At 37.6% G+C, this 27,450-nt stretch overlaps 2 protein-coding genes across 2 annotated transcripts; one reads left to right on the forward strand and one right to left on the reverse strand.

The window, feature by feature from the left end:
• Positions 1 to 4,421: 4,421 nt before the first annotated feature.
• On the forward strand, positions 4,422 to 24,206 carry xpo7 (exportin 7). Its single transcript, XM_082157736.1, has 28 exons — positions 4,422 to 4,594; positions 8,016 to 8,162; positions 8,332 to 8,425; positions 8,518 to 8,684; positions 9,371 to 9,436; positions 9,582 to 9,686; positions 9,812 to 9,977; positions 10,779 to 10,852; positions 10,964 to 11,083; positions 11,665 to 11,811; positions 11,925 to 12,097; positions 13,321 to 13,514; positions 13,594 to 13,699; positions 15,261 to 15,396; positions 17,134 to 17,207; positions 17,310 to 17,390; positions 17,544 to 17,607; positions 17,803 to 17,911; positions 18,042 to 18,148; positions 18,254 to 18,342; positions 18,545 to 18,652; positions 20,074 to 20,156; positions 20,294 to 20,508; positions 20,586 to 20,724; positions 20,841 to 21,001; positions 21,240 to 21,338; positions 21,505 to 21,632; positions 22,402 to 24,206. The coding sequence occupies exons 1-28, from the start codon at positions 4,577 to 4,579 to the stop codon at positions 22,493 to 22,495; spliced, it is 3,264 nt and encodes a 1,087-aa protein (XP_082013862.1). The 5' UTR covers positions 4,422 to 4,576; the 3' UTR covers positions 22,496 to 24,206.
• Positions 24,207 to 24,900: 694 nt separating this feature from the next.
• pbdc1 (polysaccharide biosynthesis domain containing 1) lies at positions 24,901 to 26,515 on the reverse strand. Its single transcript, XM_082157740.1, has 6 exons — positions 26,417 to 26,515; positions 25,956 to 26,021; positions 25,794 to 25,853; positions 25,563 to 25,703; positions 25,359 to 25,470; positions 24,901 to 25,237 (listed from the first exon to the last, which is right to left on the reverse strand). Exons 1-6 carry the CDS (start codon positions 26,444 to 26,446, stop codon positions 25,125 to 25,127), a joined length of 522 nt encoding a protein of 173 aa, XP_082013866.1. The 5' UTR covers positions 26,447 to 26,515; the 3' UTR covers positions 24,901 to 25,124.
• Between the last annotated feature and the right edge of the window lie 935 nt (positions 26,516 to 27,450).

Genomic DNA, 27,450 nt, shown 5'->3' on the forward strand with positions numbered 1-27,450 from the left:
ATATGTAAATGAAACAGGTAAGATTTATGTAATAGTACACAGAAAAACGCCCATGTTAAATTAACACTGCTCAGTGTTCATATGTGTGCACACTACAGAGTTAAAGCAGTGTTGAAGTTAATGAGATCATTAAGTGATGATTGAGCATTCATTATGAACACCTGCTGTTAACAAGCAGAATCACTGAAGGAAAGAGAAACACAAGAACTACAACTGACTTCAGACACAGCCTTAGATGAAATCAACTGAAGAGAAAAGAAGACATTAAATCTGTGAAGATCTCAGCAGAGGAGGATTAAACAACTCCACAAACAGCATTACCAGCTTCACTTATTACTAACCAGACTGACTTTATTTCATTTCCGTTTGAATGAAAACAATAGTTGTATTTTAAAGTCACCATGATGGTGGTTAGCGTTTGCTTTAGTTGGGCGCTTGACCCTTGACTCTTTAATATAACATTTTCTCTGGCTGCTATAATTATGTGTTTATAAAACACATTTGTTGCAGCGAAAAAGCCATGAGAAAAAGAGATCAGGTGATGTTGGCTGTTTATTGATGATGGTGTAATCATCATATTGTGGCCTGAATCACTTATCTTTTTCAGTGATAAGATAATTAATAAACTGAATGTGTATTAATCACATTCAGTTTATTAATACAATTACATAAATCTTATCTGTTTCATTTATATATGACTTAAAAATATGAATCACATTCAGAGTATTGATTGGTTTATGTTACAACTATGTAATCCAAATGCATGGGAATTTTACATGCAATTCAAATACATAAATCTTATGTTTAGACACAATTTTTTTTTTTTTTTTGTGTATCACGCAAAATAAACTAGCATGTAACGTCGTGTTCTGTCGTCAATTATGTATTGAAATAACCAAAAGGGAGATTAAAGCTGTGTCAAAACTCTATGTCGGGGCTTTTGTATTCCTTTGTAGGCTACATAAATATGTTACACATTTTGGCGTAGCCCTACTCAATTTTCATTATTAATATTCTAATATTTTATCAATATTGCAAAGTCATCAAAACTGACTAAATATTTTGTGATCCAAAATGTGAAAAATAGGCCTATACATCTAGCCTAAATGATCGTTCATGACATTCTTTTAACTATAAGCAACCCAATTATTTCCTTTGTATAATGCTTAAATATTGCTGCGCAGTCGTGTGAATTAGTCTGCTTGATTATCATTACAATGTATTCCTATTTAACTCTGATATGTAGCCTATATATAAGGTCCTCGAGGCTCGAATGTGTTCAAATATTTCACCAGCATCAGCCTTTTCACAGTTTCTATCACTCCGCTTGTCTGTGTTTGCACAACTTGCATCATTAGGCCAGTAATGGTGACAAGTGACTGTCTTTATGAGTGAACAATTGAAATTTAATTGAACTGATTTAATAGTGCCAAAAACATTGATTAACTCAAGAAAGAAACAAGTTGCTGAAACCAATCTTTAATGCTAAAAAGTTTACATCTATGCAAAATAATCCTTGAAAGATTTCTCATTTAAGGCCGTTCCTGTTTGGAATATGTGATTGTGTATTGTCAACAATAAGCAGAAACATTTTGCATTTCCATTTTATAGTGTGGATCATTCATTTCAACATTTATCCTCATTCTCATGTTTAAGAATCTGTTATCTGCTTGACAAATAATTTATGCTACTGCCCACTGACATGCTTTTAAAGCTATTGTTATCAAAAAATGTTGGCCTTCAAACACCTTAAAATGCACATTTGTAGGTCTGAGAAATCAACATTTTCTCGGGGGAGCATGTCCCCGAACCCCCCGAACTACCTCACATTTGAATGTGTGTGTCTGTGTGTATGGCCTGGTCAGAGCCATAGAGAGAGAGAGTTGCGACACTCTTTGATGTCGCCGCTATGGCTGTCACGTGGTTCATGTAAGCCCCAATAGTTCCAAAACGTACGCTGGCTGTCATGTTCTTCTATGGGACAGACAGCAGCGATTGCATTATTGAACGGTAAATATAAAATAAAACACACACCCAAGTACTTTTTCAGCTGTTATTGCATTATTGCATTTTGTTAATGTCAGTTTTGCATTTTGAGATAAGTTTTAAGCTATATTTTTGGAGGGAAAAGCTTAGTGTTCATGTTCGCATGGGTAGTAGCACTGGCTTTAGCGGCTCTAACTTAACTTTTCCATATCATTCATCTGATGATGGACGTCTCATGATATTTATTTTAGCACAACTGGGCTGTATTAGGCTATTGATTCCCGTGATTTTGCTTAAAAATTTTGATTCAGCCATTAGCCTACCTTCGTGATCACGCAAAGAGGTCTGCCGTGGCGGTCCGTTCAGAATTCGCTTAGAAGCTAGCTCACTTCTTCTGATGAAAGTGGCCACCCCCAGGACCACAACGTGAAACATGATCATGTTAAGACTAAGAATATTATTTTAAGATTAAGGCCATACACATTATCAAAACTATAACAGATTAAAAACGAATTTAAGCATGGCTGATACAAATGAAGGTTTTCAAATAAAATATTTTTTATTAAACAATGACAGACAACAAAAATGTGTGCTTGTGTGTGTGAACAAGAAAAACAAAAACCAGGGGCAGGTGATCCATGAAACAGACAGGACTGGTGATGGCCATAACAATCCTAAAGGTCCAGCATTGTTCTCACAAGCCGCTTCACTCAAGACAATAATAACATAATGAAAAGTTAGTAGGCCTATATCCCAAAAAATTCAATTAAATAAAAGTTGCTATAAAGGTGGTAGCGATTCATTACCGAACTCTTAGCTGACGAAGTCGCGCTAGCTAACTAACGTTAGCTAGCAGGCAGTGCTTGAAAATTGGTTGAAACAACCAACATAAAATATAAATAATTATGCTGTGCATGTACAAATGAAGACCAGTATAAGCATCGCAAAGGGCCTCTGATACAATATAGACAGTTGACAATTCAAAAGAGGTCGATATTTCGGCAACTTAACTCTGGAACAACTCGACGCGCAGCAATGTAAGTGAATCGTGTCCAACGCCCAAATGACAGTGTTTGGAACTATTCCGATCTTCATATCCCGGAAGTAGGCGGTTAAAAGCGCCGCCATTATTTACAACGGAGGTCTATGGGAGTGTCGCAACTCTCTCTCTCTATGGCTCTGGCATTGCCTATAGACCACAGACTACGCCGGAGTAGGTTCACAATCTGGTCGAAACTTTATGTGGCAGTGTTTTTGACGTGTTTTCGTGCTCGTCTATAATAGGCAACACTATCTGGGTCTAGAACACTTAGCCTAACAGTTACCGCACTGTTTCCCTCTTCACCGTAAATACGTTCTGGATACATTTTAAGTGCATCATTCTGTATCCAATCATTTGGCCGGATCCCGTGATTTCCTCAAATATAATAACCACTGGTGGTGGTTGAGGAGAGATTCCCTGAAATGATTGTAAGGCACTTTTAAGTATAGGCCTACAGTAGACATATGAAAGCGCTATATAAATGCCTCATTCATGCATTCATTCATTCATAAAGCTGGATCTTGATCCAGTCTGAAAAGTGTTTTCGCCTGTATAGGCTAAAGTCTATTCCGGCGCTAATGCCATGTTGGTAGACCTGTAGATTTTCCTTTTTTTGAAAGCCAAGATAAAAGTAAAAAGCTATTATTTTGTGTAGATCCAGTTCACACACACACACACACACACACACACACACACACAATGCCTGTGTGGCAATGTGAAATAATGGCAAGCACACACGCAACTTCTACGTAAGACTTTATTCTCGAAATGTTTCGACTTTAATCTTGAAATATTTCGACTTTAATCTCGAAATATTTCGACTTTAATCTCTTTTTTTTTACGTTGCGGTTCAGGGCTTCCGTATAGTCTATACGTACTCAGACAGTATGTGATTTCGGACACAGCAATTGTTGTGGAAACAATTTTCACTCAGAAATTGCTAGAAAATTCGATAATAAAATAATAAATAACGCCAACATATTGAATTGTGAAGCAGAAAAACTGAAATAGTAAAAAAAAAAAATGTAACGTACTCCAATACTTTTTACAGTGTAGGCTATAAAGCTACAGAAAATAATTTCTAGAAGACTATTATGTCTGGAGTCTTCATTTAATGTCAGTGCACATAATTTTAATGACAGCAAAAGTGATGCACATTGTTTTATGTGTAAAATCTCGTAATAAGCAAAAGTCCATGTGCACCTTTACAACAGGTGTAACGAAAGTCCTTCAACGTAACAACGCCCGCAGAAGCCTCTATGAACTTTAAATAAGCACTGTCAATCACGCTTAGATATAATTAGAATCATAATCCACGTGACCTCTAATATCTGAATTCGCAGTTTCACTTTAAGAAGCATGTAAACAAAGGCTATTTTCTGCGTTAGTTTCGGCGGTGGAGGTTTGCCGTAACGGTATTCACGAAGCCTCGAACGCACATCTGGCTTTATCGCTACCTGCGTCAATTGCGTATATGTTCCAGTGATTGTGGGCAGATGCGCGCATGCTCATTGTCAGGGGGAGTGAGAGGAGCATGAATGGAGCAAAATGGCGGATCATGTGCAGGTAAGTCAATGATTTTGTTTTGCTATTATTAAATTAATGTATTGTGATCCACTGCAGTCTAGCGATAGATCCCGGTGCTTATTTCGGCGATGCGTACGTGTTTGTTTTAAATGCATGCGTCGCGCGGCGGGAGAGGTTGACTCGCATGCTTTATTGGATGCGATTATCAAGTGTTGACTTGTGGCCTGTCATCATGTTGATTTTAACTCTGTAGTCCAGGCTAACACACAACTTTGCCAGTTGTCTGAAAGTTGTTTTGAAGCAAGATGCAAAGACTTTTATTTTAAGCAGCAGAGATTGGTAGATCCCGAGAGATCAATTATACTACACTGCATGTAACTCTATAGCCACAGTGATGTTTTACATTGTAAACAAGGCATCATCCCTCATCCAACCGCTTGCAATGCAATACACACACTGGCCTTGTATTCACAAGCGATAGTAACTCTCGCTCAGCGATACTTTTTCCTAGAGAAAAGCGTCTCTGTAAGACCAAAAGCGTATTTGCATTCGGTTATCTGTCATTCTGTTGTTGCTAGACGCAAATGTGTCCAGTTTGCTGAGCTCTCGCGCTGTTAGCCTGTAGCTCGCATGCTAACTCATGAGATTCTCCCGCGCGCCGCCTCGTCAAACCAAAAGCCCGACCAGAAATGTGTTTTTCTTGAAAATTATAAATACGCTATGCACGTTAGCGTCCTTCGTAGGTTGTAAAAATGTAATGGTTTTTAAAGTAATCCAAATATATTTATATATATATATTACTTAACTGTATATTTTCTTCACCTGTAGCGGTTGAGAAGAGTTAAATGACTAACGTTACGCGGAATAACTGTCTGCCATTATTGGATGACGTAAATGTAGTGAACCAGAAATACCCTTTTTTAAATTTTATTTTCACTATATTATGCATTATATTTAATGCTGTATTTGGTTTATGAATGCTTCGAGGTGTGTTTTAAATAATCAATTTAATTACATTGAAACGAAAAAAAACACGATATTATTCAATTTCATTGACTATCACGACATTGTTCTTGATAACTGGGGTTAATGAGCCAACAAAAATAATTTCAGGTGTAATTGACAAATAAAGGCTGCTCAGAATTGAAAGAAATTCTTTGTCTACTGCTCATTCACTTTTGACAGGCTCAACACGGTTGTCATAAAAATCTCAATACCTAGACAGCATTTTTCGGGCTTCACTTGTGCGTTAAACACTGTAACGTTACCATGTTTTCAGACACAGCCGCTGCTTGTCATGTCATCTTGTAAACAAGCTGCTCAAGACAGGTCATATTTGAGGGCAAAGGTTAAGGAGGTCACGAGGTTAAACACAGTGTTGTATAACTGCTTATTCCCATGAAACTTAATGAAGTGGGGGATGCAGTTGTTAACCTGACTCTCATTTGCACAGGCAACAGTAAACATGAGCTTTCCAGTGTTGTTGTCACGCGTCCTGTTACTCTGTAGGTGGTAAAGAAGCCATTCCATTTGCAGTAATAGATTATTAATTACCATCAGAGCAGCCCTATGTCTTACAGGCCACGTGAGTGTTGCTGATCACATCTTGGTAGTGTAACATACTTATTTTATGCATAAACCAACCAACCAATACTTCAATATATGTATGTTGACATATTTATCAAAGTATAGGTTGTGAGGCCAGTAAGTTAATGACTCAGCAGAATTTCTGGCTTTTAACATTCAACTCCTTTCTTGTTTGACAACTCAAAAAGTTGTGCATGATGTCTTAATTTTGTGTTTTTCAACTTAGAGTTGTCTTATCTTGTCTGTGCAGTTCCTTGCTAATTCAACTTCTTTTTTATCTATAGGATGCAAATTCATTTTCTTGTATCGTTATGGGTCCTCCCTGTTCTTTTAGGGTCCCTTGATTCGGTTATCACCAGGTTGCATCAAGCATAAATGTACATGGACATGCCATGAAATACTAACTTAAAGTTGTGAAACGCACAAGAAAGTGTGCATATTTAAACTGTTAAAATGTATTTGCGCAAATATTAAACTAGCCTAGTTAACCTTGTTTAACTATTGAGCGCGAAGAATTTTGAAATAACTCTGTAGGCTGCTGAGTTTATTAGTTCAGATTCAGAATTTTTTTACATAATAAACATTAACGTTTTCATTGAGACTGTGCATTTGTTGCAGCTGCTGTTTTTCTGCTGATGCTGATTTTGTATAGTTAGTTATGCTCCACAAGGGAACAAAGGACTGTTTGGAGTCAGAGGCTTGTTGCTGCATAACACGAGTTAGCTCGTTCATTCTCCTCTATTATTACCAAAGTGTATCACTGACTTTTTCTCCAATCACCATAGTCTTTCATGCATGCACGAACCAGATACTCCCTTAGTGACCTAGAACAATAACTTGCGCATTAATTTTCTTAATGGAACATAAGTGTCTATTTTTTTTTATAAACCCGCTGTTTGTGGTTGTGATTGTACAGTAAGATCCTGAAGCTCCCTGGCCTCTGGTTTAGGATTGTAAGACTTGGCATCTTTAGCATTTGACAATACTTCAAATTGTTGAAGTCTTTTGTTGAGATGTGCTGTGGAGTTATTTAATGACTCTAAAAATGCCACGTGGTGTAACCAAGTAAAAATTAACCACATTTTCCTTAAATCTTGAATACACCTGAGTGTGTTTCTTGGTCTTTTTTTTTTTTTAAGGTTAATGTATTATTATTACAAATAATATTTGTTTACAAATAATAAATTGTTGTATTGTTAATTCATAAATATACATTTTTGTGGCGTCACACCACATGACATTTTACAACCTGAACTAACTTTATTGACCCTGATGCACAGATATAAGATTCGGCACCACATGACTGATGATTTTGCGGGGGCAAAAAATTTGTTCAAGTGCTTTTGTCAAAATTGTTGCTCAGCTACTGAGTTTTCTTTATTTTTATATATATATATATATATATATATATATATATATATGTGTGTGTGTGTGTGTGTGTGTGTGTGTGTGTGTGTGTGTGTGTGTGTGTGTGTGTGTATATATATATATATATATATAAAAATAAGATCAGGGCACTTGACCCTGACTTTTTTTTAATACTTTATTTCCCCCCAAAATGATCAAAATAGATTTGAATGCAGAAATTAAAAACATGCTTGTATTCAAGTCGTTGTCTGTATGCGTTTTAATGTATTTTTTGATGAAAATAGTAGATGTGGTTAATGTCATTGATTGACCACATCCATCATCTAGCTTGATTATCAATGCTAACACATTTCTGCAAGTAGAGTTTATAAAAATAGTTTAGACATGTGCTTAGTAAGGTCTTGGAAGACTGCAAAAATATCAGGAATTTTATTGGTTCATCTCACAAATATCCTCTGGATGTTTTTTTTTGCTGCCACTAAACTCATGTGCGTCTCTTTTTCAGAGCCTAGCCCAGCTAGAGATCCTGTGCAAGCAGCTATATGAGACCACAGACACCACCACACGTCTACAGGCCGAGAAAGCTCTGGTGGAGTTCACCAACAGTCCGGACTGCCTGAGTAAATGCCAGTTGTTGCTGGAAAGAGGAAGTGTAAGAATTAAACTTTTTGGAAGCTGTGAAGAGCTGAACTGATCAGACAGCAATGTTCTCAAAAATCCTTAGTTCTTCCTCCATTAGTTTGGGTTTAGCAACCGTTTAAAAGTGTTTGGCTAGGTTTCCTCGAATTGCTTTCTTGACAGTGTATTTGCTTACTTCACAGTCCTCGTACTCGCAGTTGTTGGCTGCAACGTGTCTCTCCAAGTTGGTGTCTCGTACAAGCAACCCACTTCCCCTGGAGCAGCGCATTGACATTCGTGAGTTTATACCATCTACCAATTTGAGATTCAGACCTATAAAAACCTTGAAGAGACAAAATTGTGAAATAAATGTCACATTGGTTCCTCAGGAAATTATGTACTCAATTATCTGGCAACCCGGCCAAAGCTTGCTGCCTTTGTGACACAAGCCCTGATCCAGCTTTATGCCAGAATCACCAAGCTTGGCTGGTTCGACTGCCAAAAGGAAGATTACGTCTTCAGGAATGTTATAGTCGATGTGACAAGATTCCTGCAGGTAGGCATAACAAACATTGATATGGTGAGAAAACAACATCCATGTGAATATATAAATGTTCTTTGGATTTGGTCTTGTTCAAAACTTGAGTTTTGCGAGGACATTATTTTGTCCTCATTCATGAATCATGAAAACAAATGGTTTGTACGTAAATCATTCCTAAAACAAATATTATGTAAACTGCTGAATTAGAATGCAAGTTAAATGCTTTAAAATGTTAAATTTCCATATAAAAGGAATTAACACATTACTCACATTAGCTATACTCCTTTTTCATGAATGAGGACCTTTAAACGTAACTGCACAACAGTCTATAGAAACATTTTGTGGTGGAAATCCAAAAACAATTGTAGTTGGTATTTGTTTCCTAGTATTGCACTCTCAGTGAATTACATAAATTAAATGCTAATGCAAATCACATCTTGGTTTTGCTTTATGCCCCAGTTTGTTTAATTTTCGGCCAAAGATTTTCATTCCAGTGCATCACTCAAGCTAAGTTGTCTCATGAGAAGTGTTTGTCACTTGTCACTCATTCTTTCATACTCAGCGTAATGGCATAGATGATTACATTGCGTGTTATAGGCAAATTAGAAAAATTATCATCAAATGTTCAATTTGACTAGTTGTTTATAAGGTTTGCTTGGTTGAAAATATTTTTAACATGCTACATTTTATGATGCTTTCAGGATAGTGTTGAACACTGCATCATAGGAGTCACAATTCTTTCCCAGTTAACCAATGAGATTAACCAAGTAAGTTTCTCCGCTCACAGCAGTATGTCTGCATTTAGTCTTTCCTTAGTGCTTGGAATTTTTTTGCTGTTTGTTTAGGATCAATAACTGTATGCCACATTAAAGATGAATTACTGATTCCTTGAATCTTCTTTTGTTCCCCCAGGCAGACTCATCACATCCACTTACAAAACACAGGAAGATTGCCTCATCTTTTCGAGATTCCTCTTTGTTTGACATCTTCACCCTCTCCTGTAACCTCCTCAAGCAGGTGAGGCTAATGCTTAATGACTCATGGACTGCACCATGTATCTGTATATACTCCTTCACAACTGCTAAGCCAGCGTGCTTGAACATTATGTAAAGGACTCAATGCTCTGTTCTGTCTGTCTGCAGGCGTCTGGGAAGAACTTGAATCTAAACGATGAGAGCCAGCACGGGCTGCTCATGCAGCTACTCAAACTGGCCCACAATTGCCTCAATTTTGATTTCATCGGTACATCCACCGATGAGTCCTCAGATGATCTGTGCACCGTCCAGATCCCCACCAGCTGGAGATCAGGTGATCTTCCATTATTTGGCAAACAATGAAGTGGTGCAAACAGTACTTGTTTAAAGTGTCTGTGTTTTTTTTAACCTTCTTAAGATATGCTTATGAAGTCGAGTTTTCTTGTTGTTGCTTCTCTTGTCTACTGTGCCTTTTAAGTCTTCAGTATGCAAATTATTTTGTTATGGCTGGCTAACCAACTTTTCAAAATGATTATTCGTGGTTGACATTTTTGCATGTATGCTACCGTACAAAAGTTCGGGGTCAGTAAGATTGTTGGCAAAGACATGAGTACTTTTATTCAGCAAGGACATCAAATTGATTAAAAGTGAAAGTAAAGATATTTATAATGCTACAAAATATTTCTATTTAAACAAACTGTTCTTTTGAACTTTGTTCATCAAAGAAAAAACTTTCCACAATAATATTAAGCAGCACAACAGTTTTCAACATTGATGATAATAAGAAATGTTTGAGCAGCAAATCAGCCAATGAGAATGATTTCTGAAGGATCATGTGACACTGAAGACTGGAGTAATTATGCTGAAAATTCAGCTCTGCTTCACATGAATAAATTACATTTTAATACGTATTAAAATAGAAGACAGTTATTTTAAATTCGAATAAAATGTCACAATATTAAAAAATTGACTGTATGTTTGATCAAATAAATGCAGCTCTGGTGAGCTGAAAAAACATGGGGGGAAAATGTGACCGTACCCAAACTTTTGAGTAGTTGTGCGCACATATTTAGTATAAAATGAGGCATTCATGTTTAATTCATGCATACTTTTGGCCTTTTTCTCTCATCTGCAGCCTTTTTGGATTCCTCAACCTTGCAGCTGTTTTTTGATTTGTATCATTCCATCCCTCCCTCGCTGTCTCCCTTGGTGAGTGTCAGATAAACAGCATGATATGCATATAAAGATAAACAAGCCTTTGCCTCATAGATACTGTTAGACTCTTCCTCTAATGATGTGAACTGTTTGTTTGTCTTTTAGGTTTTGTCTTGTCTAGTCCAAATAGCATCTGTCCGGAGGTCTCTCTTCAACAACGCAGAGAGAGCAAAGTTCCTCTCCCATTTAGTAGATGGTGTGAAGAGAATATTGGAGAACCCTCAAGTATGCTGTCCATCTTTATATTTGTTCAAGTGTCTTTTATAAATACATTATAGTATTAGATATGTAGAATAATCGTCATTGCAATTAGACATGATTATTTCAGACTTCTGCAATTTATTTATTTTTTTATACAATTTTTTTTTCTTCGTTCGGTCGAAATGGTATTTGAATGCACACTCGCTTTCACTTTCACATTTGAATTTGCATTCGCTGCCCAACGGTGGTTGGGGGAAGGGTCAGATCGGATGGTGCCCAGTATGCCCACCTTGGTAGAATGTGTCTTCATATAGGGATTAGCTATATTGGTCATTTTCCAGCATTTACAAGTTAAAGCTGACTGTATGGGTAAGAATAAGTTCATTTCCATTAGTTATTTTGATTATGGGTCATTTATATCTAGCTTTCTGCCCACTTTAAATCAGACACAGAAATAAAGCATTGTGGTAAGATTGCATTTATTTGAATGAATTAGTGAAAAAGAGAGAGAGATTGTTTGTGTATGAATTGTGAAATCTATACATAGCAATTGGTATAATGTTGATTGGGTGATGTGGCAATATTCGTTTTTTTTTGTTTTGTAGAGTTTGTCGGACCCAAACAACTACCATGAGTTCTGCCGACTACTGGCTCGACTCAAGAGTAACTATCAACTGGGAGAGCTGGTTAAAGTAGAGAACTACCCTGAGGTCATAAGACTGATTGCTAACTTCACAGTAACTAGTCTGCAGGTGAGTGAAAGACTTGGAATGCTAAAGACACATCTGATTTGTGATTGTTAAAGAAGTTTTGAAAATGTGAAAATTGGCTTTTCAAAGACTGATAATAATTTGATGTGTCCCAGCACTGGGAGTTTGCCCCCAACAGCGTGCACTATCTGCTGAGCCTGTGGCAGCGTTTGGCGGCATCTGTCCCTTATGTGAAGGCCACGGAGCCCCACATGCTAGAGACCTACACCCCTGAAGTGACCAAGGCCTACATCACGTCTCGCTTGGAGTCTGTGCACATCATTCTGAGGTAGAGTGAGCGCTATCTGAAGTCACGGTTAGGTCAGATGAATGTGAATGTCAAATGTAATGTTTCTATTAGGGTTGGCTAGATACCACAATTTTGGCTTCGGTGTGGTACCACAATCTAATACTGTAGTTTAGTATCAATATTAAATCGATACCATACGGGGTCTGAATTTCAGCTCAGGTATTGAGCATAATTTTACTCATTCCTGCAGGTTTTCGCATTGATAATGTGGGAAATTACCACGAACATTTATTAGTAAATTAATCAACACTGATTATCACATCAAATCGGCAATTTGGAAACTTTTTGTGAGAAGTAATTTCACAAGCAGTGTGAGAGAATCATCAGTACCGCATCTCCCCTCTCTCTATCTCTCAAATTGAGCAGATTGCTTCTGGCTTCAAATCACATCGCGTCTCCACTATAAGCGAGCTGGGACGCTTAAATCGCTCTCGGGACGGCTGACGGAAATATCACTTGCCCACGTCTTTTTAAGCCTTGTCAATTTAATCATGCAAGCGTTTTAATTTTTAATTTTTTTTATTTAATCATTCAGTAGTACTCATGCACTCTTTGAGAGATGTTTTTCTTTGCACTCATACCCACAGCATGCACACATAAAGCCGCCTCTCAAAGAGCTTGCGCGTTCCAAAGAGATTTCTTTTTCACAGCTTATTGTGGTCAAATACACACAAAATTGTCAAAATGTCCGTCTTGGTTAGTACTCACATAAACGCAGTCAGTTATGTCTTAAACGAATGTAAACAGTTGAGAAAGAAAACATGTGTAACAGTATATCGGATCTGTGACAGCAGCCTTATACACCTGCTGCTATCTGTCACTAAATCACTTGACTAAATAACTTTAATTGTAAGGATTTATCTGTTTAATTTATACAGTGAAGACTATCCAGTGTTATTTTACAGTGTAGTATTTCTGCACCTGAATACTACTGTTACTCAAGTGCAAATATTGCTCAAGACCGACCTAAACTCAAGTGCAAATATTGTGAGATCTAAACATCATTGGTTCTAGCGTGATCAACGCGTTGATCAGTGTTAAAAGAAAATCCATGTCTAAATTAGATCGTTTGAATGATGTACTCACCTGTCGATTTTGTACAAAGTCAGGATGGTCAAGCAACAGGTGCTTGGCAAGGCTATACCAATACTGGTATACTGCAGTCAACCTTAGTTTCTATATACAATATCCATTCTATACAGGGATGGTCTTGAAGATCCCTTGGATGATGCCGGCTTGGTGCAACAGCAGCTGGACCAGCTGTCAACTATCGGGCGGTGCGAGTATGAGAAGACCTGTGCCCTGCTGGTCCAGCTCTTCGATCAGTCGGCCCAGTCATACCAGGAGCTCCTGCAGTCCACCAACTCCAGCACAATGGACATAGCAGTGCAGGAGGGTGAGCTTGAAACACCTCACATTTCTTGATGCACAAACATACGTTATGATACAACTCTTACGTTATGAATGTTGTCCAGGTCGTTTGACGTGGCTGGTGTACATCATTGGTGCAGTCATTGGAGGAAGAGTATCCTTCGCCAGCACGGATGAGCAAGATGCCATGGATGGGGAGCTTGTGTGTCGGTGAGGAATCGGCATCGAAGGCTGTTAAAGCAACACTAAAGATAATTTTTATACCTTAAAATAATGTTTCCAAAATCGTTTCAGTGGTTCATCAAGTCGTAACAGGGTGAAAGGCACTTCTGCATTCGCTTTGCGGCCCTATATCTGCTATAACCGCACTATGCAAGTTTGCCAGATTGGGTAGCGTTTCTGTAGTTCGAATGAGACATAAGAAACTACAAATTTGACTTGCTTTACGGCAAGCGTTACAATAGTCACTATTTTGTTTTTCTTCGTTTCTGATGTCGCAATACATCATACTTTCATAAAATCATGCAACATACTCTACCTTGTCTGTGGACATCGTTCATTCCAAATCCGGTGCTGGATAAACAGCGAGCGTGTGTGCGACAGTAGGCTGCGGTAGGCTAAATGATTTATGACAGCGGTAATGGACAATTCCGCTTCCAACCTGTAGGGGGACCGAAGAGGAAAAGTTCTTTGGTGTTACTTTAAGGCTGTTCACACCCTAATGTTCGGCATTAAAGTTTCACATGCAATTTGATTGTTCTAAAATTATTCTTTGAAAGTTGGGGTTCAACGTCTTCAGATTTTTTTTAAAGTCAACATTTATGTGATGAAAGTCGAGTCGACGTCGACAAGCAGAAATACCGCTGGACACAAAGTGCTGCACAGCTTTCCGTTTCTGACAACCTTTTGTCAAGGAAAATAAATGAAGTCAAACAATATTTACATATTTTATTAAAAAAGCTGTTCAGATTTGTATATTAACTATGGTGTTAATTAAACCACACCACATACAAGAGTACAGAGGCAAGAGAGCTGGGGCCGAATTCTTCCCCTGTTTTTAGTTGTGCCATCACTAAATAGGCTGTTTTTTTAGTTTACAAAGCTAATTTAATATAAGAAATAAATATTTTTTAAAAAGCATTTTCGGTTTTTGGCCTAGAGCATCCAAAAGTTTTAGTTTTGGCCCAGAATTTTCATTTCAGTGCATCTCTAGTTCAAATCCACAGCTATCATTGCACATGCTAAATGTAACGTATATAGCATGAATATTTAATGAACTAGTAAGATATAACTCGTCACTGGCATTAGCTCAGTCATTGCTTATAGAGTCAATGTAGTGTTTTCCTTCATAGTCTCTTCTTCAGCACAATGGTAACCACAAATACTTCAACATAACAGAAACTCTTTTAAATGTCAAACAACAGAATTAAACACTAACAGGCCTTTCCCTTCACTAAAAAACTAATGAAATAAAATAAGTTAATTGCAACATTTATTCTCCTTATCCAGTCCTATACAAACCATGCAGAAACTAAAAAATCCACTATACCCAATTTCTAGTTATCTTTAGCCAATCTAAAAAACTAAATCTTATTTTTATAATGATGTGCTTCCTAATTTCACTTCTGTTAAAAACAGTTGATTTATGGATTTTGTGCTTAAATTTATTCTGACAAAGTGGTAAAGAATTACATTTTAATTAATCATTTGGAGATGACTAGTTTTTTGGTTTATTGCTTGAAATATAAACTTCATCTTTTGTCATTTTCAGAGTTTTGCAGTTAATGAACCTCACAGACTTGCGGCTGGCTCAAGCTGGAAATGAGAAGCTCGAGTTAGCCATGCTAAGTTTCTTCGAACAGTTTCGGAAAATCTACATTGGTGACCAGGTGCAAAAATCATCAAAGGTAATTGCAGTTATTTTATAGTTGTAGTTTGTCTGTTTGCATGAGCACAAACTTCAAGCTGTGGTTTGTTTAGACATCAAAGCTATAAAAAATTAAAATAAAACATTCAGCTAGTTAGAACTGGTTTATAATCTGTCGTAACTTCCACAGGGTTTTGTCTTTGAACTCTCAGAATGGTTGAATTTTGCAATGGTGTTGTGTCTGGGCTTTGAAAAGAGGCCGTCGATTCAGCTTTTTTGCATGCTTAGTTGTGGTTTCAATCTTTTAGTCTGGCTTTCTAACTTGACCTGTAGTTTTGAAAACAAATAGTTTTTTTGTTGGAGATGAAAGTGTCCTGTCTCAACTAACCAGAAAGCTGAAGTTTTCTCTCTTGTTGCTCCGATTCTCTGTTCACAGTTTGGAAGATAAGTGCACATAGAGAGACTAGCTGTTCCTTTAAAGGCCAATTCACTTTGCACCGACAGACGGCAACAGACACTTCATTGAGTTTTGTCGAATCAATGTGGGATCCTGTCGGTGTCTGCTGGCATCTGTCGAAGCTTGTTTTCGCCGAGTGAACATGTTTAGTCGTTGCTTGTCGTGTCGAGAAATGTTTGAGAAGTGACGTACTGTAATCTGGTGGTTATCAGCATTGGTCGGCGTGTGTCGGTGCAGTGTGAATTGGTCATAAAAATGTGTTTAGTTCTGCTTTAGCCTGTTGTCCTTAACCTTGGAATTAAACACCTTAAAAGTGCTCCTCATAACTGCAAAACAGTGCAAAAATCATTATGAAGTATTATTTGATCTTGATGTATTGACTTTAATGGCGAATTTGTGTATAGTGTCCCAAATGGCACACTTAATTTGGATTGTAGAGATGCAGACTTTATAGTGTACAATTACATTTACATTTATACACTTTTATCCAAAGCGACTTACATTGCATTTCAAGGTACACATTTACATTCTTATCAGGGAATCGAACCCATGACATTGGCGTTGCAAGTACCAATGCTCTACAGTTTGAGCTACAGGAAATTACCCAACAGCAAATGCAGCACAGTGTAGACTCAGGGAAGGGTGCCATTCGTGACTGGGCCATAATCAGGACTCGTACTACAATGATTATTTTCCTTCCAAGAATTTATTTTTAGCAGTTTAATTTTAGAAAAATATGTATACTGTATTTGCCATTAAATGTTACATTAAGTTTTTAATTTGTAAATGAAATTTAACCGCTTTATCCCCCTATTCTCACCCTGTGAATTATCACAGTTGCTTGCTTCTCGTGGCTTTATTCCCCAGCCTGTTTTTTCAGTAGTTTAACATACTAAATGCGTAATAAAATGGATGGTTCCAATCTTGGATGCTGATTGGTTAATCAGTGTTTCCCACAGGATTTTGTGAAACTGGTGGGTGGACCTCTGTCCCTCTATGGGGGTCCGTGGGCACGCTTTAAATTTTAGCTTGTTTGACAGCAATGGCGCAAAACACGACATTATATGTTATTACAAGAAGTTTAAATATATTTTCGGTCCGCCACAGTCTAGTTAATGAATGGGAAGCACTGAAATCTATTTGTGGCGGTCAATGCTGATATTGTGGCGGGCTGCCACAGATAAATGTATGGGAAACACTGAGTTATTACATCATTCCATTTAAAATGCAGGATATATTAGTAAGAGCTACAGTGCAAAACACCTGTTCAAGATGAATTCAAGATGACATGAATTAATACTACTTTTGTTTTATCCTTAGTTGTATCGGAGACTATCAGAGGTTCTTGGCCTGAATGATGAGACCATGGTACTCAGTGTTTTCATTGGTAAAATGTGAGTATATGTCAACTAATGATGGGTATAATTAATAGGAAACCTTACTTTAAGAATTATAATTGAAAAACATTTTTAACGAAGAGTTTTGTTTTAATGCAGAATCACCAACTTGAAGTACTGGGGACAGTGTGAACCAATCACATCTAAGACACTACAGCTCCTCAATGATCTCTCTATTGGATATCCTTACACACATGTTGCTTTAAATTAAAGTCCATCAACCTCAGTAACAACGCTGACACTGTTTAAAATTAAATGTAAATGTATAGAACCGTCTGTGATGTTTTTGACAGTAAATATTTTCTTGTGTGTTTCCTTAACCTTATTTGTCACATACAGCAGTGTTAGAAAACTAGTGAAACTCAGCGCTGTCCAGTTCATGCTAAACAACCACACAGTAAGTGAACAACCTGAGCTTTTTTCTTAACTGAACTTCAGCCTTATTTGACCCTGTAATATAAATAATAAAATCATAATATAATTTTTTTTAATAATTTCTTTTAAAAACAATTGTACTCCTTTTTTAATTCATTCCTAAAATCGTTTCTTCCGTGACAAGCTGACAATGACTTGTTTTTCTTCCATTTGACAGAGTGAGCACTTTTCTTTCCTGGGTGTGAACAATCAGGCCAACCTTAGTGATATGAGGTGTCGGACCACTTTCTACACAGCTCTGGGAAGACTTCTTATGGTAGATTTGGGTAAGGGTGTACCTATTATAGTTCATATTTCAAATTCACAGTGGGCTGGCCTTAAATCATCAGATATGTGTGAAATAGAACATAAGTGTCATGTCAAAGAACATCTTTTATGATGTTCTGTCTTTGACAGGTGAGGATGAGGACCAGTTTGAACAGTTCATGCTTCCTCTCACTGCTGCGTTTGAAGCCGTAGCTCAGATGTTCAGCACCAACACCTTCAATGAACAAGAAGCAAAAGTGAGATGCCATTCTTTATTGTTGCTGACCTTTATAATACATCTGTACCTCAGTGTTTTTACGTATAATAGATGATCACATTTTTTGCTTTTTTCTTTCTTTCAGAGAACTTTAGTAGGACTGGTGAGAGATCTAAGGGGAATTGCCTTTGCCTTCAATGCCAAGACCAGCTTTATGATGCTCTTTGATTGGATGTATCCTTTTAACATTTTTTTTTATAATTTTTTTTTTTTTATGTGTAATTATTTGTGTATTTCTTTATTTTGTGTGCTTCTTTATTTTTGGTTTTATTTGTTTCTTTTTTTCTTTTTCATTCATTTTCATTTTAAACTATTTTAATTAAAACTGCGCATTTCAGATTGAATGTCAATTTTAATGTTCCTTAACAGATCATAGTTACCCCACTTATATGCCCATCTTACAGAGGGCAATAGAGCTCTGGTACCATGTACCTGCCTGCACCACACCGGTCCTCAAACTCATGGCTGAACTTGTCCACAACAGGTACGCACAGGGCCTAAACTACCTTTTTGCCACATGCCAGTGACTTAAGAAAATTTACCAGGCAGGAAACTATTTTTGCAGAAGCAGACCGTTATGACACCAAAAATTTAGATAACAGTGAAAATTCACAGTTTCCAGGTACAGAAATTAAATAAGTAATCAAATGTAAAATAACATTGCAAAATCTTCATTGTATAAATTAAACAGATTAATCCATTCCTTATTAAAGTTTCAAAAGTTATTCAGTCAAGAGCAGTGAGTGATTTTTCTGTCTTTTGTTGTTTGATTAACATTAAGGACAGACAGCTGAAGGTATATAAAGGTAGAGACACACCAAACCGACGCCAAAGAACTAGCGCTGATGAAAGCGGTCTGTGTTGTCGCGTCGCTTGAGTCTGGGCAAAAAAGCTGTGCTTGAACCATTGCCATTAAGCATAAAGGACCATTGCCGATTGTCAGCTAGCACGCACGTTCTGCACCTGCGTGTAAATGAGACAACTGTCTATTTCTGCAGATATATTCGTCATTCAAAAAGGAAAACCGACGCTGCAGATACACAAACCGTAAACAAAGCAGCGCATGCTTACTGTTTCGAATATCAGTCATGCTGATTACTTTCTCTATTCCCCTTGGCTCATGTTATTATGAAAATATTCGCCCAGGATCACTCGGGTAAGATGGCGTCAAATTAGAACAGCCTTCTATAGTTCTCTCACTGACAGCCCGACGCCGATTCTACATGCTGAATCGGCCCCCCCAAAAAACAGACGCTGTCTGACTAGAGCCAATGGTGCAGAACACACCGGAAAAAAACAAGTTGGCCTACGCTCAAAAACGGCTTGACATTGTCTGACGGCCGATCATAGGCTTGGTGTGTCCCTGGCTTAATGCTACTTTCACTATAAGAGCTAATGCACAGATCCAATATACTGATACACGTGTTTTATTTCTCAACTGTTTATGTTCATTTAAAACAGAACTGACTATGTTTACAAGGATCTTAACAACGGGTGCATTTTCAAGTGCAAGAAGACATGAAAGAGTTCAATTCAGTTTTCACGTGCTGTCTGAGACACGGATTTCTAGCCGCGTGCTTCAAATGTTTGCGCACAGAAATCTTCCCACACAGCGAGTAACGAATTGAACTCTATTTCGCATCTTCTTGCGCTTGAATATTTAACGTGCGTTGTTCATGTTCTCACTTCATTTCATTGTTAGGATTCATAAAAATGTTATCAGCCAACTAGCGATTGATTACGGTTTCATATACTCGCCAACACAGATTTCTACTCACATTTGGCACTTGGCGAGTATTCATTTTAGGCCCTGGTTATGCATATGTTGCATTTTGCACATGTCCTTGAGACCTGTGTTTGAAGGTTATGCATGTTCTCTGACTTAGTGTGTTTTTTTACATGAAGGTCACAGAGATTACAGTTTGACGTGTCATCACCAAATGGAATCCTGCTGTTCAGGGAGACAAGCAAGATGATTACAACATATGGTATAATAATGACTCAGTTTTCATATTTTAAATGAGCTATTCCTCTGGTTTGGGGTAGTAGTAGTATTAGATTGTAAGCACTTTGACTTAAGTTAAATAATCATTTGTTCACTCATCTTTTTTTTTTTTTTTTTAAGGGAATCGGATCCTGACACTGGGCGAGGTGCCAAAAGATCAGGTTTATGCACTGAAACTGAAGGGAATCTCCATTTGTTTCTCCATGCTGAAAGCTGTATTAAGCGGCAACTATGTCAACTTTGGCGTCTTCCGTCTGTACGGCGATGATGCCCTGGACAACGCCCTGCAGACCTTTATTAAGCTGCTCTTGTCCATCCCTCACAGTGACCTGCTGGTAAGAGCCGTCAGGTATCAGGATTGTGTCCTTCAGCATTCAGATTGGTTGATTTTGGTTGGTTGTTTTTTCTGCAGGACTATCCAAAGCTTAGTCAGTCTTACTACTCTCTTCTGGAGGTGCTAACCCAAGACCATATGAACTTCATCGCCAGCCTGGAGCCTCACGTGGTCATGTACATCCTGTCCTCAATATCAGAAGGTCTTACTGCACTTGGTAAGGACCTTCTCTTCAAACATAGGATTTATTTTTTATTTTTTTCCCCATCATGGACCCCTTTGGTGTTTGTGAACCTATGAGCCTGATCTTCGTTTCTGTTTTTCCCTTCACAGACACAATGGTATGCACTGGTTGCTGCTCAAGCTTGGATCACATAGTTACTTATCTATTCAAGCAGCTGTCACGCAGCACGAAGAAAAGAGCGGCGCCCATGGCCCAGGAGAGCGACCGCTTCCTTCACATAATGCAGCAGCACCCTGAGATGATCCAGCAGGTGAGGCTGCATCTGTAGCCATCTGAAGATACAGAACACATAAAAAATACAGTTTTACATCATAAATTAAATTATTTGGTGTTCAAGAATTTAGTCTTTTGATTTGTTGAAACATAATTTGCAATGAAATATTCACCGTTTGTTTATTATTAAATACATTTTCCTCATGTGTCTATTTACTTTGACGTTTAGAAGTGTATTGGAGATATTTGACAGTTCTCACAATCTTCTTATCCAGATGCTGTCGACAGTGTTGAATATCATAATTTTTGAAGATTGTAGGAATCAGTGGTCAATGTCACGGCCACTGCTTGGCTTGATTCTGCTCAATGAGAAGGTGTGTGTGTGTGTGTGTTAGAGGTGTCGGAAAAATCTATTCTCTGATACTTCATGATTCTCTCTTCAACGATTCTGAATCGATTCTGAAATGTTGTATTTATAATTTATAATTCTTTTTAATTAGCACTACAACACTATTTGTGATCAGTGCATTGTGTTTGTAGTATTTTGCAGATCTGAGGAACAGCATTGTGAACAGCCAACCACCAGAAAAGCAGCAAGCCATGCACTTATGCTTCGAAAATCTCATGGAGGGCATAGAGCGAAACTTGCTCACCAAAAACAGAGACAGGTCATTTGATTTCATATGATTCTCATCCTGCTTTGCATTTAAGTTTACAGAGAAATACTAAAGCATAAAATAAAACTAAACCTTTAAAAAATTAATTAAGCACTCATGCGCGCACACATGTAATTTTAATAAACTAGTGCTTTCTGAGTCAGTGTCGTCTGCAAAGAGGAAGTTTACGACGCTGACTCATTATCTGCAGTATAGTGGATGGAATTTGAGAAAAATGCACACTAAGTTAATCGTCATACAGGAAGCTCTGTTCTATTCTAATTTAGCTTTCATACAAACACTTGGATATTCGCCTAATAATAGCGCATATTTATCTAGATTAATGTTAGAGAGAGCGGCCATGCTAGATGGCTGAAGTTAAGCTGCTAATTGCAATTGCTAATTGCAAGTTTCAAATGATAAGCTTTGTTTAAAGTGGAAGAATGATAGACGAAAGTTTGGATTTCCTGCCTGACACACTGTAATTACCACATGGACCAGCCATGTTAACGATCTGTCATGGACTGCGTGACTTCAACTGGATTTTTTGTAACCAACCAATAAAAATTTGGTCGACTAAGCCTTCTCCTCATCTATTACTTCACTTTTACTATATCGTATATCCCTAAAGTTTTGAGAGTATTAAAATAATTTTTCATTTATATTGATTTTGCAAAGTTAAAAGACAGCTGACACTAGCACTTTCTTTTCAGATGTCATTTAAGTTTATATACTCATACATGCATGCATATATACTCAACAATTTTTCTTTGTTTTGCAGGTTTACACAGAATCTTTCAGTATTTAGAAGAGAAGTCAATGACTCCATGAAGAATTCCACATACGGGGTAAACAGCAACGATATGATGAGCTGACATTCCATAGAGCACCAGGCCATGTGGCCCGGCCCCGTCCCGTACTCCCACCCGCCCCTGGCCCGGCTGCCGGGGGACCACCACTGCGCAAGCCTGCACCTCCCGCTCCCCAGTCCCTAAAAAAAACCATTACCTCCTCCCCTCACATCTCCTCCCCCACCCTTTTTTATATATATATAAATATATATATATATACACACATATAAATATATACATATTTTAAAGCCAGTTTCAAGAGGTCCTTCTCCTTGACCATTCTCTTGTCATTTGGGGCTCAAAGTCCAAAGAGAGTGAAGAGGGTACGGCTGGGGAATGGTTGGGAATGGGTTTGGGGTGTGGGATGGCACCAGTGTGGACTCTAGAGTGGATGGCACACCCAAACCGCTCCAAGGGATGATGGGAAGTGGGCGTCTGCGTGTGAGTGTGTGTGTGTGTGTGTGTTTGAGAGCATGTCTGTGGGAGGAAGGGTTAGGATGAGCTGGTATACATAGTGCTCTGCTTTTGCCTGCCTTGTATAGAAACACATAAGGAAAAAAAAAAGTGTACATTTTTTTTCATAACATTTTCAACAATGTTTATAATTATTACAATTTAAGACAAATAATGAGTGTGATTGAAAACTTTTTACAGTCTAGTAAGTTAGTGCGGATTTGTCTGTATGGAGAGAATTGTTTATATCCGGGTGACCATGTGGGATTGTGGCATGAGTGCTGGGATTGACACCTGTCCGCAGAGGGGGCGGGATGAAAAGTCATATAGGGTCACAAGTTGTACATTTATTCCCCCCCCCCCCCCCCCCCGCCTCAAATTGACTCTATAGAACAAAAACAGGAGATTTGTAAATACACAACCCCTCGCGTTAGCTTTTTCAGGAGGGATACAGTTTCCCTAAAATCTTGGGCATAATGAAGTCCGTCTAGCATCAACCTTCCCCCTTAAGGTCATCGTGACATCCCCACCACCTCCATTGCTGAGGATGTTTAGTTCTGCTCACCTCTGACCTGGAAACGGTCCCAAAATCACCCATTTTAGTGTATGATTATTTCCGAGACCTCCGTTAAAGGAGAACGCACGTGTAACCTTTTCCCTTTTGTCTCTGAAGGGTTTGATCATGTCGTCTGTGGATTTGATTAGATAAAGTGACTTGGTTGTGGTGAAGTTGCTCTCTGAGCTTTCGTCAAACTGTTTTCCTTGCTTTTTAATCTCACAGACTTCCAGTCTCTCGTGGCTTTATTGTTGATCTGGCGTTCTTCGGTAGTGAAGCCTATATAATGTAGCCGTGTCCTTCCAACAACAAAAAAAAGACCCTGGTACTCAAGTCATTGCGACAGGATCACTCTCGACAGTTTCTCTAGCTTTAACCCCGTTGTTTTGTTTTTTTCTCCCCCTGGATTCCAGATTTATTTTTAATCACAGAAAACGCATCGGAATATGGTAGATTTAAACAGAGGTGAATGGAGTATATTAGCAACTTGTGCTACTCAACAGATGTTGCTGCTAACTGTTTGTGAAGAACTAGCTCATCTCTTAACCATGTCCAACACTCATGGATGTTAACTTTTTTTTTTTGGTTCCCTGATGTGAATGTGTTTTTGGCGACTGTGTGTTGGGTCCATTGAGTGATAAGGTTGAACTGTTTGATTGTTTGTTTGGATGTCTGCTACATATAGTGTAAGCATTGTGACTGCAAAATAAACATCATTGGTTTGTACTAGTATGTGCACGTTTTGTGACCGCCACATCGTGACTAAACTGTCATGCTTTTAGTCAACATGGTCAAATTAGACACATTTTTTAATAAATGCTCCTGTTATTAATAGCGACGGGTTCCCATTGTCATAGAAAACCTGAAATGTCAAGAAGGGATAGTTCACAAAAAATTGAAAGTCAATGGGTCCATCAACTGTTTGGTTACCCACAATCTTAAAAATATCATCTTTTGTGTTCAGCAAAAGAAAGAAATTCATACAGGTTTGGAACAACTTGAGGGTGAGTGATCTGAGAGTGACAGAATTTTCATTTTTGGGTGAACTATCCCTGGCTTAAACATTAACTGTAAATCATATTCATTGTAGTCTGCAGTGAATATTAATATTTTTTCAGTGTGGCAGTAAAAGTTATTGCAAAAATGCCAAATAATGCCAAACTTGCAAGAAAGTTGGCATTCGGATACATCAAGATGTTCTCAAGGGTGAACTTAGAAGTCCACAAAAGAACCTTTGAATTTTAAACTCCTACTGCATAATTGCATTAATCTTGCTCATTAATTACTGTGGAGTTCTGCTTTTTGTTGAATTTCCTGTTTTACTTAGAATGACATTTTACAGTGAAATGCGATTGCAATTTCATGGCTTTCAAGCCATGATTAATCAGTTACAATATAAATTCACACAGTACAGCAGCACTTTTCAGGGGGAAATGTACTGTTATTTATTACAAAAAAAGGTGAGACATTACAGGAAAAACAAAACTAAATTTGATCCACCTTCCGACTTATAAGAACAGATGGAAAAAGCTCTTTTACATACATTTACATAGGACGTTTATTATGTATTTCTCCACTTTTGAACTTGATGTGTAAGATTTCTACTACACCAAGAAGGCCACTTTAAATAATACACAGTCATGATTAACTCTCATCTTTTTTAAGTTGTTTGGTTTTTGAATTGGCATTATGGACAACGTCATTGAATCCTTCTCGGTTTCTGGTAATCTCAATGGCGTAAAACTGGATTCTGGTAGCTGAAATGAAAATGGGGAGGAAAATTAGGCATTTTCCCTGTGCGTTTCCTTACAGCAATATTTTGTTTTCTATTTCCAAGATACTGATCTATTTCTTGAGTGCATGTGTGGCATTGCATACCAAATATCGTGTTCTCCTCCGTGTAGTCCTTCTTACAGTCTAGACGTAATAATGTACCATAGTTGAAGTCCTCTACAACACCTTCAAACTGGTTACAAAAGGGCCTCCATTTCTGGAAACAAAATTGAAACGGAGCTTGACAGACTCTCTCTGAGTAATGTGTAAAATTAAACTCTTCTCGCGTACAAAAGTAACGTCCCAAACCTCTTTCGCGTCTGCCGACTTCAGCAGGTCCGGGTCCAGAACTTCAATACTGAGGTCAGGAAATGCTTCCCGGAATTTAGTGTATATCTGCTCGTCTGATTTAGTTAATTTTAGAAATTTAGGCTCAACGGAGGAAATAAGCTGTGGAGAAAGAGACTGTCAGTTAAACTGGACATTCAAGTGTTCCAAAATCACCGCACGATAGATTCATTCATTCATTCATTCACTTACATTAAAGTAAATTTCTGCGTGATTGTAGGCTTTCATAGCCCACATTACTTCCAACTGGGCCTGATAGGGAACAAAATACGGTTAGTGTTTTGAAGTGATAATGCTTCTAAGAAAATTTAAAGTTTTGCGTATATGTGCAAATATCAAAACATCTCATCTCACATCATTTCCATACGCTTCTGCTGGAAGAGACAGCGCATGCGCAGCAGCAGTAGCTCCTTCTACCCCCTGTTTATTAAAACAGAAATATTGAATGATACATTACAGAACATTAATAAATCTTAAAACGTAAAATTCGTGCCATTAAAGCACACAAGAAACCGTGATCATCAACGCTGTCAATACCCATGTTAGGCTACTAAAGAACTATCAACGCATTTTAAACCTGGATTAATATACATTTCAGTGATTAAGGATATTATTTCTTATTATCTGTTTTGCCATATGCTCATGACATGCTTGTTAGCATGCAAGCTAACTATGATTTGCAGCAATATGGGCTGCAAGCAGTGGTGAATATCCGTTAACTGAGAGCATCGGTTCGATAAAATACTAGGCTTGCCTGTCGCGTTATTGTACAGTGCGTTGTGTTTGTTGATACGTTAAAATATTTCGTTCCCTACCAGAGATGCAAGAACATTCCCCGTGTCCATGCTGACGCCTTTTGACCCGGATGAGCTACAAACACGTCATGACGACAGGTCATGTGATTTAAATGCGTTTTGTTGTTTTCAGTTTGCCGTTCATATCAGGTATTGTTGCAGTGGAATTGATTTTAGAAGAATTAAAATAATGTAAAAGAAAAAGCATTTATATTAAGGTGTATAAAAATGAAACTGCATACTACAAAAAAAGTTATCTAGTGGTTAAGCTATGTCATGTATGCGAAATACTGCCTAATAAGAAGAGGCTTCAGTGCGTCCTCTAGGGGTTAGACTCTGTAACCGTTTATTTATTTTTTTGTGAGTTTTTAAGCTATTTTAATTTATTTATTTAAATAATCACAATAGAATAGAATTAAATATATCTAGACTGGGCAGGAAAGAATAGAATAGTCCTAAAAACTTCAAAATAGAATATGACTGGAGAGAATGGGAATATATCGAGGCCATACAGGAATAGAACATAATAGAATAGAACATTCCTAAAACTAATAGAATACAATAATCCAGGAAAGAATAAAATATTACAGAACAGAATAAAATAGGAGAGAAGGGGAGGGAATAGATCTACCCAGACATGAAAGAACAGAATAAAATACAACAGAAATTGTTAGAATATTACAGGGAATAGATCTAGACCATATTAAATGAATAAGGAAAGAATAAAATAGTATATGACAGAAAATAATTGAATATGCCACAATAGAATAGACAGAAATATATCTAGACTGGGCAGGAAAAAAACAGAATAGAATAGTCCAAAAACTGATAAATAGAATAGAATATGACAGTGTAGAACAAAAGAGAAGGGAATATCTCTAGGCAAGACAGGAAGGAATAGATGAAAATAGAATAATCCTAAAAAGAATATAATCCAGGAAAGAATAAAATATGACAGAACCGAATAAAATAAAAGAGAAGGGAAGGGAATAGATCTATACCAGACATGAAAGAACAGAATAAAATATGACAGAAAGCAATAGAATATGACAGAA

The sequence above is a fragment of the Leuciscus leuciscus genome (genome assembly GCF_965113295.1).
Source record: "Leuciscus leuciscus genome assembly, chromosome: 24".
Taxonomy (NCBI): domain Eukaryota; kingdom Metazoa; phylum Chordata; class Actinopteri; order Cypriniformes; family Leuciscidae; genus Leuciscus; species Leuciscus leuciscus.

Excerpts from the sequence above, each read along its gene's own strand:
- xpo7 (XM_082157736.1), top strand. Across the intron at positions 8,685-9,370 it reads ATGTGACAAGATTCCTGCAG|GATAGTGTTGAACACTGCAT; the intron begins GTAGGCATAACA and ends TGATGCTTTCAG. Across the intron at positions 11,084-11,664 it reads GAATATTGGAGAACCCTCAA|AGTTTGTCGGACCCAAACAA; the intron begins GTATGCTGTCCA and ends TTTGTTTTGTAG.
- pbdc1 (XM_082157740.1), bottom strand. The coding sequence starts at position 26,446 with ATGGACACGGGGAATGTTCTTGCATCTCTG. Across the intron at positions 26,022-26,416 it reads GGAATGTTCTTGCATCTCTG|GGGGTAGAAGGAGCTACTGC; the intron begins GTAGGGAACGAA and ends TTTAATAAACAG. Across the intron at positions 25,471-25,562 it reads AGTCGGCAGACGCGAAAGAG|AAATGGAGGCCCTTTTGTAA; the intron begins GTTTGGGACGTT and ends TTTTGTTTCCAG.